Consider the following 12542-nt stretch of genomic DNA (forward strand, 5'->3'; position numbering starts at 1 on the left):
GTTTATATTCCATTTCCTAGGGTTGCTAGTCAGAGTCTCTTCCCTTACTCTTGCAATGTGGGTTCTAGATGGACTAGCTACCTGTCTTTGTTTCCTCAGGTCTGTAACATTGTGGCCGGGCAACGCTGCATTAAGAAGCTGACTGATAACCAGACTTCGACCATGATAAAGGCTACTGCTAGATCGGCCCCAGACAGACAGGAGGAGATCAGCCGTCTGGTCAGTGAGGCTTCAGAGAAATGTATGCTTGGTTGCTCAGTTATTGGGGTCCCTAGTCATAGATGCTCTTGGGCTTGACAGGACCCTTAGGAGAATACAAGTCTGGATTTGTTGCGTGGGTCTCCAAGATGTTCTTGACTCTTCACCCTGTAGCCACTTTGCATGCCATCTCTGCTATGTTACTTCCTGGTGTTATCTGGTCCCATTTACGTATCTTCTATTCTTTCCCCTTCCCCTTAGCCTTACTTCCTCCCCACCCTCGCTTTTTAGGGCTATTCTTGATCTGCCCTGGCTCCTCTTCAGGGCTTTCTCCTTGTGACCCAGAGGGTAAATAGTACTGCTAAGCTGTTGGTCTACTGAGATCACCTTCTTTTGTTTTCCAGATGAAAAATGCCAGCTACAACCTAGATCCCTACATCCAGGAATTTGGGATCAAAGTGAAGGATGACATGACGGAGGTGACAGGGCGAGTGCTGCCGGCGCCCATCTTGCAGTACGGCGGCCGGGTGAGCAGGGTCAGGGCTAGACAACATCTCTGGGGCATATGGGGGGAAGGTTGGGGCTCTTACTCCCCTACTCACCTGGCTCTGTTGAGGCTCACCTGGGCGCCCCCTCTGCCTATCCCCAGAACCGGGCCATTGCTACACCCAATCAGGGTGTCTGGGACATGCGGGGCAAACAGTTCTACAATGGGATTGAGATCAAAGTCTGGGCCATCGCCTGCTTCGCACCCCAAAAACAGTGTCGAGAAGAGGTGCTCAAGTAAGGAGGGTTGAGTATGTGGGTGGAAGGGTGGGTGGGAAGGACCCTAGAGCTTCCTACTGTACCTTTTCCCCAAGGACCCAAGATCTGATTCATAGTCTCTTCTTTCTGACTCCACCCTGTGTTGTCTGGCTCAAATTTCTGCCTGTTCCTTTTCTGTCCATCGGTGGTCAAGATTCTTCATAGGAGCCATAGCTATATCAGAGATGCTGATTTCAGGGCATGAATTTCCTAAGGGAAGCCTGAATTATTTTATTGTTACAATTGGTAGTAAATAGTACTAGTGATAACTATGATGTTTATGCCAAAATTGTACCTAGTTCTTTAATTTCGTCTTTATAGGGAATAGGTGATTCACTTTTTTTTTTTAAAGCAGATTTAGGCTCAAAAAAGATAAAAAGTAACTTGTATTAGGTTTCCATATCAAGAAAGTGATAGAGTTGGGATCAAATTAGATCTGAGACTTCAAAGTTGGGATCAAATTAGATCTGAGACTTCAAAGCTTATATTCCTAATTTGAAAACAAAAAAGGAGTAGCTTCTTTAGCTGATCTTTTGAGCTGTCCTTTCCTGTGCACAGACTTTGTTTGGTCAAGGTAAAGTGAACTGAGTTAGGTGAATATGAGGCCTCTGAACCACCTGTGGCTAAGTGCTGGGAGTAGGTGTCAGCTATGAAGAAAATGATAGGAGTCCAGTGGTTTAAAGGAAAAGGCTAGGAGAGTGATGGTTGTGAATGAGTAAATGAAAAAGTCATTGACCCTTTCTCTGCTCTCTTTCTTTTAAAGAAAGAACAGCTTTATTAAGGTATATTTCAGTATCACAAAAGTCACTCATTTAAAGTATATGTTAGGCAGAGCCTTCAGTCTTCTAAACTGGTGGCTTATGATTCTCTCTGGGTTTTGAAGGGAGGCAGTGACTCTGGATCTGAGGAAGACTCCATGGAACTAACTAACCCCTTTAGGCAGTGATGAGGATAATAAAAGATGTACATCCTGGTGGGTTCAGCTGGCCTTGGGTTGTTTACTTTTTTGAGGTACTGGTTTACACTGCTGTTTGTATATTAGAAGTGCAGGATCTCCCCTTCAGGTGTTTCTGCCACTACATGACACCCATAGTCTACTACCACAGTCCCAGTGCCTTCCCCATCATGCTGTTGCCTTTTCCCTTCTCTGACCTTCGGGTTTTGTAAGAATCAATTACAGTTATGATATGGGGACTGGCTGTCCCCATATGCACCCTCCCCTTCTTCCCTGATTCCTCAAGTATATAACTACCACCTTCGTAATTCCAGTTTCTCTTAAACAGGTTCCTCTTTCCCTTTTTCTGAGTTCTTAGAAATTTAGCTCTACTTAATCAAGCCGGCTCTTAGTCTTGGCCTAGCATTTGCGTTACCTCGCTGGTAACTCTTGTCACTATGTGCTTTTCTCTTCCCATGTTCTTCCTCGGTTCAGTTCTTTTGCAAAATAATCCATTGTTTTGGATATTTTGGGGCATAGAAACTGATAAACTTCAAATCTCAGAATTGGAAGGAGTCAGTTCTTCAGGCATGTTTAGATTACATGGGCTAAATATGTTTCTTGTATATCAGTGGATGTGTCTTTCTGAGCTAAAGTTTAAGATTTGGGAATCTTTAACTGTGGCATGGCAGTGTATGAGCTTGTTCAGAGAGAATAAGCATAGTGAAAAGAGGCTGAAAATAGAACTCAGAAAAAGTGGACAGGAAGTAAACTGACATTCTTAAGTGTGTATTAGGGGATGATGTCCAGAACACAGGAAAAGATATCCTTCCCACTGAGACATAGGAGAGAAGAGATGAAGGAAGTTGTGGAGCTAGAGAGATTGGTAATTAGGGATGGATAAGAGAATTCTTGAATCAATCCTTACATTTTTTTCTTCTAGCTAAAGAGACCCAATTCCTTCAGCTACCTCATCTTTTAGCACAGGATTTTATGACCCTCCCCATCAACATTTTTATGCTCCTCAGCACTGGACACAGTATTCCAAGTGTGATATAGTAGTATAAAGAAGATTGGGAATAATACTTTCCTTGAAGCAGAGACCCACTAGTGGAATCTAGTAACAGACTGACATTTTAAGTAGTTGCCCTTTATTTATATACAAGGTCGAGAGTTGAAAAGAGTATTGTTAGTAATCCATCAAACTGTACTCTATTTAAGTGGAACAATAGTTACATTGTATTTTTTTATCTAGCATTTATTTTTTAAAATTTAAAAAAACTGTAATATAGCAAGCACCCAGGTAGCCATCATCCAAAAGTTTTGTCATGTTTATTTCATCCTCTTTTTTTTTTCCAAAAAGATTTATTTACCTATGCATACAAGAACTGGGGTGTAGGACAGAGGTGTGGCGGGGAGGAGGATTCACCAGAGACAGAGTAGGGAGCAGAACAGGTAGCTCCACTGAAATACACTGCTGAGGGGAGCAGCAGAAGAAGCAAGGGAGATCTGATGCACCATGTGGGTCAGCTCCCTGGCCGGGGATCGAACTCATGCTGCAGTGGTTGGTGGTAGTTTGATAGTGCTGTGTCTTTAACTTCTGCACCACCTATTTTATCCTCTTTTAAGAAATAAGTAGGTTTGGATAGATTTGGAGCTCCTTTTTATCTTCTATTTTAGTCCATTCCTTCCTTTCTGATTCACCTTTGTCATGAATTATTATAACATTCCTATGCAATCTATATATTTTATGTAACTATAAATTATTTAAAATTTCAGTATCATGTTTTTTTTACTGTGTGAAAATTTTTCTCATGACTTAGGATTTTTTTTATTATTTCATGTTGATAACTATATGCTATATAATGACATCCCTTAAATAATTGTTTTCATTCTTTAATTGTACTTTTATTAATTTTAATCTAAATGCAGTATTTTCACAAATTAAATTTCCTGCTGCTCATTGTCTGTTGTATTTATGTAGTTTGGATTTTTAAAATCTGTTGCATGTGTATCTTCTCTTTCAACTGTCTTCCATTTACAGGGTATAAAGCCCTAAATCTAAAGGAAAGAAGTTTATTTAATTGTTGGCTTAAAAGTAGGGAGGAGAGAGCTCAGTTTTACTGAGCAGCTGCTGTGCTCTGATCATTGTTCAAACCTTGTTTATTACAATTTCAGCAAAGAGACCTTCCTCTTGAGCACTTGCCTGTTGCTGTGGACTTTTCACAGAGCACAGGAGTCAGCTGCTTGAGTGGGACATTGTGGAGACCTTAGGAATTCTCACAGGTCCCTTTCTCAGGCTCTCTTAACTCTGTGTTGGTACCATTGAATATTTAGCATATTCTGGCATGTCCTATTCAACTATGAATGTATTTTTTACTCTAGCTGTGTTCATGTCTAATTCATCCTAGAATCTCTCAGTGCCTGTTATTGTTAGGCGCGTAAAGATAGAGGCATTCAGTCAGATATTAAAGTGAAACTTAATTGCCACCTGTCATGACCATACTTATCCTGCAGGAACTTTACGGACCAGCTGCGGAAGATTTCCAAGGATGCAGGGATGCCCATCCAGGGTCAGCCTTGCTTCTGCAAATACGCACAGGGGGCAGACAGCGTGGAGCCCATGTTCCGGCATCTCAAGAACACCTACTCAGGGCTGCAGCTCATTATCGTCATCCTGCCAGGGAAGACACCGGTGTATGGTACAGTTCTCTTGGGACAATAATAACAAAACTTCTCAGAGTAGCTACCTGGAAGCTCCTAAAGGAGGACTCCATGAATTCTTTGGCCAGAGCGATTCCTTAATGTCAGTGCTCCTGCTACAGGAGAAATAGCAACCCCTGTGAGCCATTGACTCTTACCAGATTCTGCTTACCTGTTCACACATCCTCCCCATTCCATGTACTGGGATCCTCTGTGTGTTGGTCTTTATGCCAGGCTAAGTTGAGCTAGGTATACATATGGGTTTGTCCAGATTCCAGTCCTTTGGAGTGTATTGTCTGTTAGAACATTGTTCAGCACACCCAAGCCCAATTTGTATTGGTTCTGTTAGTGTTCCACTTCCTGGAAATAAACAACTCAGACGTTTTGAGAAGTTTTCTCTCATTTAAAATAGGAATGATTATTTACATTTCTGGATCAGTTCTTTTATTCCATTTTCCCTCTCCACCTCTCCTGTTTTGAATGATGAAGGGTCCCTTCTCTTAATTTGCTTAATCCTTGTTTTCTTGTCCCCAAAACCAATGTATTTTGGAGCTGCATATCCTTTAACCCTCAGACATCTTTGAATCTTCTTTAAACATACTACCATGATTATGCCATCTCCTTTAACTTTTGTCTTCCTTTTTTTTTTTTAAATTTTTCATCATTAAACTTTTTGAGTGAGTTCTCCACATTGACTACATGCATTTCCTCACCAGTCCCTTACTACTTCACCTCTTTCATCTATCTACTTCTTTATCCTAAACATCTTCTCTGCAGAGGGTCACCAGTGACCTTTTTCAGTTTTCCCCTACTTTTTATTTCTTGATAATTTTCTCCTGTTTCTCCTTATTTTTGCCATTACCAGGAATATCTAGTATTCTCTAGCTTTCTGTACTCTGCCCTGTTTCTGTCTTTACATTTTGGTGAAATTTCCCTCCACTTCAGTTTATTCAGTCCTCATCTATTGTTGTTACATGTTGCTGTGTTATTAAAATCTTGATTCAACCCTTCAGCTTTGTACAGCCACCATCTGTCACTTTTCCCTCTCTTTTTCTACAAGAATTTATTGATCTGTTTTGAAACACGGTGTTAGATCCTGAATACTTTAGTAAATAAAACTTGTAGTCTTTTAAAGTAATATTTCATAGTTTATCTTCTCTGTTAGTAAGCCTTTCTCTTTTTTCTTCTGTGTTTGTCATCATGGTTTCTCTGTAGCTTTATCTGAATTTTGGAGACAGTTTATCTTCTCTTTTTTTTTTAACAGCCTTAAGATACAGCCCCATCTGTCCACCCACATTTCTCAACTTAGCTGTGTATTTCTTTATGAATACATTGCTGAATTAGACTTTTTTCAATTGTATTCCCAAAAAAGCTTCTTTGGTCCCCATTCACAAAATAAAGTTTTTCATAGCTCTGATCTTAATTTACCCTTTTCAACTTTATCTCATTCTGTTCTCTTTGCTACATATACTGACTTGTTCTAGAATTTGAACTGGATTTCAAATCTTGACTATGCCAGCTTACCAGTTTAGCAAATTATCTTTCTGAATTTAGTGAATTATTCTCAGTAAAAACTACATCTAACATCAGTGCCTGGCACATAGGAGATCTCTAAATGCTCATTTCTTGTCTGTGTTTTCCAGTTTCTGGTTTTGCTCACATCATTTGCTTTGGCCTAGAAGATAGAAGAATTCTTCTTACCCCTACCTTGTTGTTACAATTCTCTGTCCCTCAGATCCTAGTTTAAAGTTCTTTTTTCTTGAAATCTTTCATTGCATGTAGTGTATAAACTCATCCTTTCTGGATTTCTCTATAAGTTTTATCAGGCTGCTGACGAGTTTCTACCTTAATTCTTGTTATTTGGAGCATGGAATAGATCTGACTCTGCTCTGAAATAATCTTCCCTCTGTATATGCATGCCTAGGGTGTAGTCTATTATTGACATACACAGTAATTATTTCTGGAGGGAAGTATGTTGATCTCTAATCCATATCTCTCTTGAGCCTTAAATTGATGGCCCCTGGATAGAAAATAAGGATGTTTTTTAGAAATTCCTTGCATATTAATTCATGTTTCAGGTTCCCTGCATGAAAGGAAGAGTCCAATGTCTTGGCTTGCCTGGGAAGTATAGTATAGCATGCTTGGGGAAGGATACACTTATGCCAAGAATTTTCCTTTTCCTAAGCTTAGTAATGTTATTCCTGTCTCCAGTCTTATATCTAGATTAAAATTCTTAATTGGACAATAAGGTCATCTGTCTAGGAATTAAGGCCACAGATTAAGAGGAGCAGTTAGATTTTTCTAAAGGCCTTTCACCCTCCTCCTAGGAGGGCAAGTAAGTGTATTTCTCCCAATGATAATCAAAATGGTCAAGATGGTGTTGTAGTTGCCATGAAAGTATAGAAGGATAGTGTTACACTTGCCCAATTCTGATGTAGCACCAGATCTCATTCTATTTTTAGTATATACAACTCCTTCTCTACTAATTGATATTATTATCTTATTTTTAAAAAAAGATTTATTTATTTATGCACACAGAGCTGGGGTACAGGCCAGCGGTACTACAGGGGCAGTGAGAGGATTCACCAGAGACAGAGTGGGAAGCAGAACAGGCTGACTGATGAAGTCCACAGCTGAGGGGAGCAGCAGGAGGGCCAGGAGAGGTCTGCCATGCCCCTTGGGTCACTTCCTGAGCGGAGATCGAATTCGTGCTGAGGTGGCTTTAGCTTCTCAGTGCTGTGCTTCAACCTGCTGCGCCACCAGGGAGGGCCCACTACTATCTTATTTTTATTGTAAACTTTTTATTAAAGTGTAATATACATACCAAAACCTTATTAGATTTTGGTTAGATGCGTGAAATTTCAGTGTCATGGCAATGTATTAGTGTCCAGTTCAGAGAGCAGAACATTATCACAACCTAGGACTACCAGTCACAACTCCCCTCCTTATTAGTAGTAACCACTATTTTGATTTCAGTGATGCCAATGATTAGATTTATCTGCCTTTGAACTCTATATAAATTGCATCATTGTGAAATTCGTCCATATTTATATAGTTGTAGTTTATTTATTTCCATCATATCAGTAATGCACAACTTATGTATATTACTCATCTTGTTAGTAGACATAGTTGGGTTATTTACAGTTTGGGTTATTATAAATTTCAATGAACATTATTGTACATGTCCTTTACATAAGCACATATATAACCATTTCTATTGGATGTATATCTAGGAGGGATTTTAATTGTACCAATTTACTTTCAGTGTATGAGAATTCTACAGATACTTAACATCCTCATCAAACTTGATATTGTCTTTTATCTTAGCCATTTATATAGGTGTTTGGTGATACTGTGTTGTGCTTTTAACTTGATTTCTTTAATAATTGAAAAAGTTGAGTATCTTTTCATATGTCCATTAGCTATTTCACTAGCCTTTTTTGTATAATGCCTGCTTAAGTCTTGTCTTTTAAAATGAATTTAATGACCTGCTTATTGATTTAGGTGTTCTTCATGCCTTTGTTGATTATGCATGTATATTATACATATCTTTTCTCTCTGTGGCTTGCTCTTTTTACTTTCTTTCTGGGGTTTGTTGAACAAACTTTAAAATCTTATTAGGGCTGGTTTATCAATACATCTCCTTTATACCTAGTATTTTCTGTGTGTTATTTAAGCAATCCCAATAGCATAAGTATACTTTCTTATTAAAAAATGTCAACTTTAACATTTAGGTTGTCTCTGCCAAAAACTCTATTGTTTTCTCTGTCCCCTGGCAGTGATTCCTCCTCAGGTGTAAAGCATGAAATCTCAGCCTCCTGTGCACAGCTAGAATCTGAAAATGTACCCTGGGTAAAAACAGAAGATAGAGTACCTCTTTGAGATTCTTTACCTCTCTGAACTTGGAGCTCCTATGGTTCTTGTCTCGGTTTATCTCTGCTGCCTTAAAAATGATGACTTCTTTACTTTATGTGACTTTTCTGAATGTTCTCTGCAGGACCACGGGGTTGCCACTGAATATTCCGTATCTCTTAGAAGTAAAATGACCCCTTACCTTTTTGAATTTGCTCAAGTTTCTGCTATTGAAAGCATACAGGCCCTCCATTGATTTCCTTGGTATTCTTTTTCAACAAAACCATTTTTTCCTGAAAAATGGTTAATTTTCTTGTTTCAGTATCGCTAAATCCAAAGGACATTTCTAACCCTCATTTTACTTGATCTCTTAGCAGTCTTTGCCTTTGCTGATTGCTTACTTCTTGAAACACTTCCCCTGCCCCCAGCAGGCATGGTACAACAATGTCTGATCTTTCTAATTCTCTGGATTTTCCTCCTTCACAGACTCATCTACCTATTCTGCAAATATGGCCTTCCGTTACTGATTCCTAAACATCCCACAAATTTGCATCTCTATTCTAGACTGCTAAACTCAGAAGTTATTCATAAAATTATTTTCCCTTATTCATATATATAGTCTCTTTGTTACTTGAATATTTAAAAATATCTCTTAATTTGTTTCTTTCCATCTTAATGACAGCTTTGTTAAAATGAGCTTTTCTCCTTATACACTTATTTCTTCCTTAGATAAGTCTAATGACCACTTTCTTTGTCTTTTGCAATCTCCCATCAGAATTTATTTTTGCACTTCCTCTGCCTGAATGCTTCTTTGCAAACTTCTCTTGTAAATTCTTTTCTACTTTTAGATTTCACTTCAATTATTACTTACTCAAGAATCCTTTCCTAGCTCAGTTATGACTCCCTTGTATGCTTTTGTAACTATGTGGATTTTTTTTGTGGTAGCATTTATTATTGTACGTCTCATGGTTTTAAAAAATGAGTTACTGTAAGAGTGATTGCTAATGATAAATTAGCATTATAGAAGTAAGGACTTTATATATTTCTGGTCACCATTGTGTATACTAGCATTTCCTGTTCTGCAAGGTATCTAGGAGGCATTCAGTAAATATCTGTTGAATGCACTGACCATTTCTCTCCTGCTCATAGCTGAAGTGAAACGTGTTGGAGATACGCTATTGGGAATGGCTACACAGTGTGTACAAGTGAAGAATGTGGTCAAGACTTCACCTCAGACTCTGTCCAACCTCTGCCTCAAGATCAACGTCAAACTTGGTGGCATTAACAATATCCTAGTCCCACATCAGCGGTATGAACACTATTGTCCACTTGATTTTGTCAAGCAAAGTACCATGCTAGGGATTGATGCAAAGCTAGAACCCTTACCAGGCAGAGTCAGTTAGACACAAGGGAGAGAGGGTGCTAATGGTGCCAGGAAGAGAAGACCCAACTCTTCACCATTTGTTTTCTCTTTTTATCCAGCTCTGCTGTCTTCCAACAGCCAGTGATATTCCTGGGAGCAGATGTTACACACCCACCAGCAGGAGATGGGAAAAAACCTTCTATCACAGCAGTGAGTGATAACTTTTGATCTTTCTCAGTGTTTTGCTCTGAGCCCCCAAAACTGTACATGATTTCCTTCTCTCAGCCCTAACTCTTGACCTACCTGAAGATCATCTCCTTTCTTTTGGTATACCCATAAACCCTTGTATCTTTGTAAAACTAACTTTGTATGTGTCTTTTTTTTTTTTTTTATTCCCAGAGAGCTCAATAAGAATGTAAGTTGTGGCCAAAGACTTGGCCCAGTCCATCACTCTCTTTTGCTTGTATGCAAGTTTCTCTCTCCATGCCCACTTTTAAAATTTGGGTTGCTATACCTCTTCTTCGAAATTCTTTTTAAGGAGGTTACTTAGTTGCTGGGACCATCCTTTCCTCTTCTCCATCCCTACCCCGATCTACCTACTAGGTTAGATGTCTTTCCATTTTCTCTCTTGTCTTTTCTATGCCCCCTGAAAGCCCCTCAGAGATCTTCTTTTTTCCCCCACAATCTTCACATTTCTTTAGGCAGAGTGTTCTTATCTCAGTAAATGAGAGAAACCTTATATGGTGCTTATCACTAGTTTCTTAGTGACCAGCCATCCTAGGCTCTGGCCACTATCCCCTTTCAAAATGATGTTACTTGCATTAACCATAAATATAGTTGTCACCATGTTTTCTGTGTAGAGAGCACATGAGTTGAAAACACAACAAACTTGTGACTGGCTAACATCACTCTTTGAGGTAGTAGTGCCAGAATTTCACATGCCCATCTTTCATGGCAGGAGAATCAAAATTTTGAAGTTCCTATTGGATGCTAGGCCCTGTGAAAAGTATGTTATCAGTACTGCAAGCAGGTGGTTTTGTCTCTATTTGAAAGGGGAAAAAAGATCACATAGCCCAAATAATGCTGCATGTGTAATAGAACAGAGATTGAAAAGAGAGCTCATTGAATCCAGAGCCCTACTCATTCAGTTGTATTCTTTCTTACTAAGAAATCTTTACCCAAACTGACATCCTGACAATGGGAGTGTGGAAGAAGTGGGGATTGATTCTTCTCTTTCATTGTAGGTGGTAGGCAGTATGGATGCCCACCCGAGCCGTTACTGTGCTACAGTGCGGGTACAGCGACCACGGCAGGAGATCATTGAAGACTTATCCTACATGGTGCGTGAGCTGCTCATCCAGTTCTATAAGTCAACCCGCTTCAAGCCCACCCGCATCATCTTCTACCGAGACGGGGTTCCTGAAGGTCAGCTCCCCCAGGTAGGGCCCACAGTAAGTGGAGAACACCTTCACTTTGAGGTCAGAGGGCCTAATGATAGCAGAGATTTATTACATACCTTTCTAAAGTTGGCATTGGGAGGTGTTTCTTCTTGGGGAGCTTTGCTAAATGGAGTAGGATTGGGAACAGAGATCACAACTTGAGGCAGAGTACAGAGGAACCTATAGGCCTTTCTTCTTTCTCTAGAAGACTCTCTACAGAAGATTCTCAGTGCCTATTTGCTAGTAGGTTCATGTTGAAGACTGAGTCTTTACATTCAGCCTTTAGCATGCATCATGATTAACTGGAGAGCTTAGTAAAACATTTAACAGTGTTCTACTCTTAGAATTTTTAATTTAGTATATGGGGCACTGTAATTTGTGGTTCTGGTAAGTTCCTGGGTGCTGCTGCTGTTCTGTAGACAACACTTTATCATGTTCCTCACATTCTTGCTGGTAGGCCTTCATATTCTTTTAATTAGACTAGCATACTGAACTGGTCACCTTGATTACCCTTTAGTAAAAGAAATATAACTACTATTTATTGGGCACCACTTATGTGGCATTAACTGTATTAAACACTTCATATGTATTTTCCAATAGTAGTATGTTATAATTATATCCATTTGACAGATGAGGCAATTGAAGTTAGTAAGTGGTGAAGTGGGTAGATACATCAGTCTGATTCCAAAATCCATGCTCTTAAACATTATGCTGAATTTCCTGTAGTCACTCAATACTTCCTAAAATACTAGGTAAATTTATCATTACCTCTCTGTTCTGAAATGTCTAGTAGCTTCCCACAGTATAAAGTTAAAATTCAAACTGCTTAGGAAAGCAATTAGCAGTTATTAAAATCCTACTAGGTTTTCTATGTTTTTACTTGATTATCTGTTTTAGTCTTCACAACTAGCTTAGTGAGGTTGGTCTTATCAGCAATGTCAGTAGAATTGGAGAAAATGAGACTTAGAGGGGCTAAATAACTTGTTTAAGCTAATACTGGGTAGGGATTGGTTTAAATCTAGTTCTAATTGACTCCAAATTTTATTCATTTCTACCATGTCAAAGGATTTTTTGACTCACAATATGTGACATTAAGGCTACAAAGCAAGTATTACTATGGTTATTTACTTGTGGCTTCTTCTTAGTCTATCTTCTTATATTCCTGCTTCTCTATAATACTGAATTTGGCGCCTCTGTGTGCACCCATTTTTGAACCACATGTGGTTCCAACCGTGTGTGCTCACAGGGA

General features: G+C 39.2%; 1 protein-coding gene across 3 annotated transcripts in view; it reads left to right on the forward strand.

Annotated features, from left to right (window-relative positions):
• Positions 1-12542, forward strand: part of AGO1 (argonaute RISC catalytic component 1) — a 32855-nt gene that overhangs the window by 14191 nt on the left and 6122 nt on the right. For all 3 annotated transcript variants that reach the window (XR_001145232.1, XR_001145231.1, XM_004678790.2), the window contains exons 9-15: positions 100-219; positions 603-725; positions 848-981; positions 4454-4638; positions 9641-9800; positions 9974-10064; positions 11099-11293. Coding sequence is in view for 1 of the 3 variants with exons in the window: in XM_004678790.2 (XP_004678847.1) it covers positions 100-219; positions 603-725; positions 848-981; positions 4454-4638; positions 9641-9800; positions 9974-10064; positions 11099-11293 (1008 nt within the window). In the remaining 2 variants the exon portion in view is untranslated. The remainder of the gene's footprint in view (positions 1-99; positions 220-602; positions 726-847; positions 982-4453; positions 4639-9640; positions 9801-9973; positions 10065-11098; positions 11294-12542) is intronic.

The sequence above is a fragment of the Condylura cristata genome, unplaced genomic scaffold (assembly GCF_000260355.1).
Source record: "Condylura cristata isolate star-nosed mole 26May11 unplaced genomic scaffold, ConCri1.0 scaffold00008, whole genome shotgun sequence".
NCBI lineage: Eukaryota > Metazoa > Chordata > Mammalia > Eulipotyphla > Talpidae > Condylura > Condylura cristata.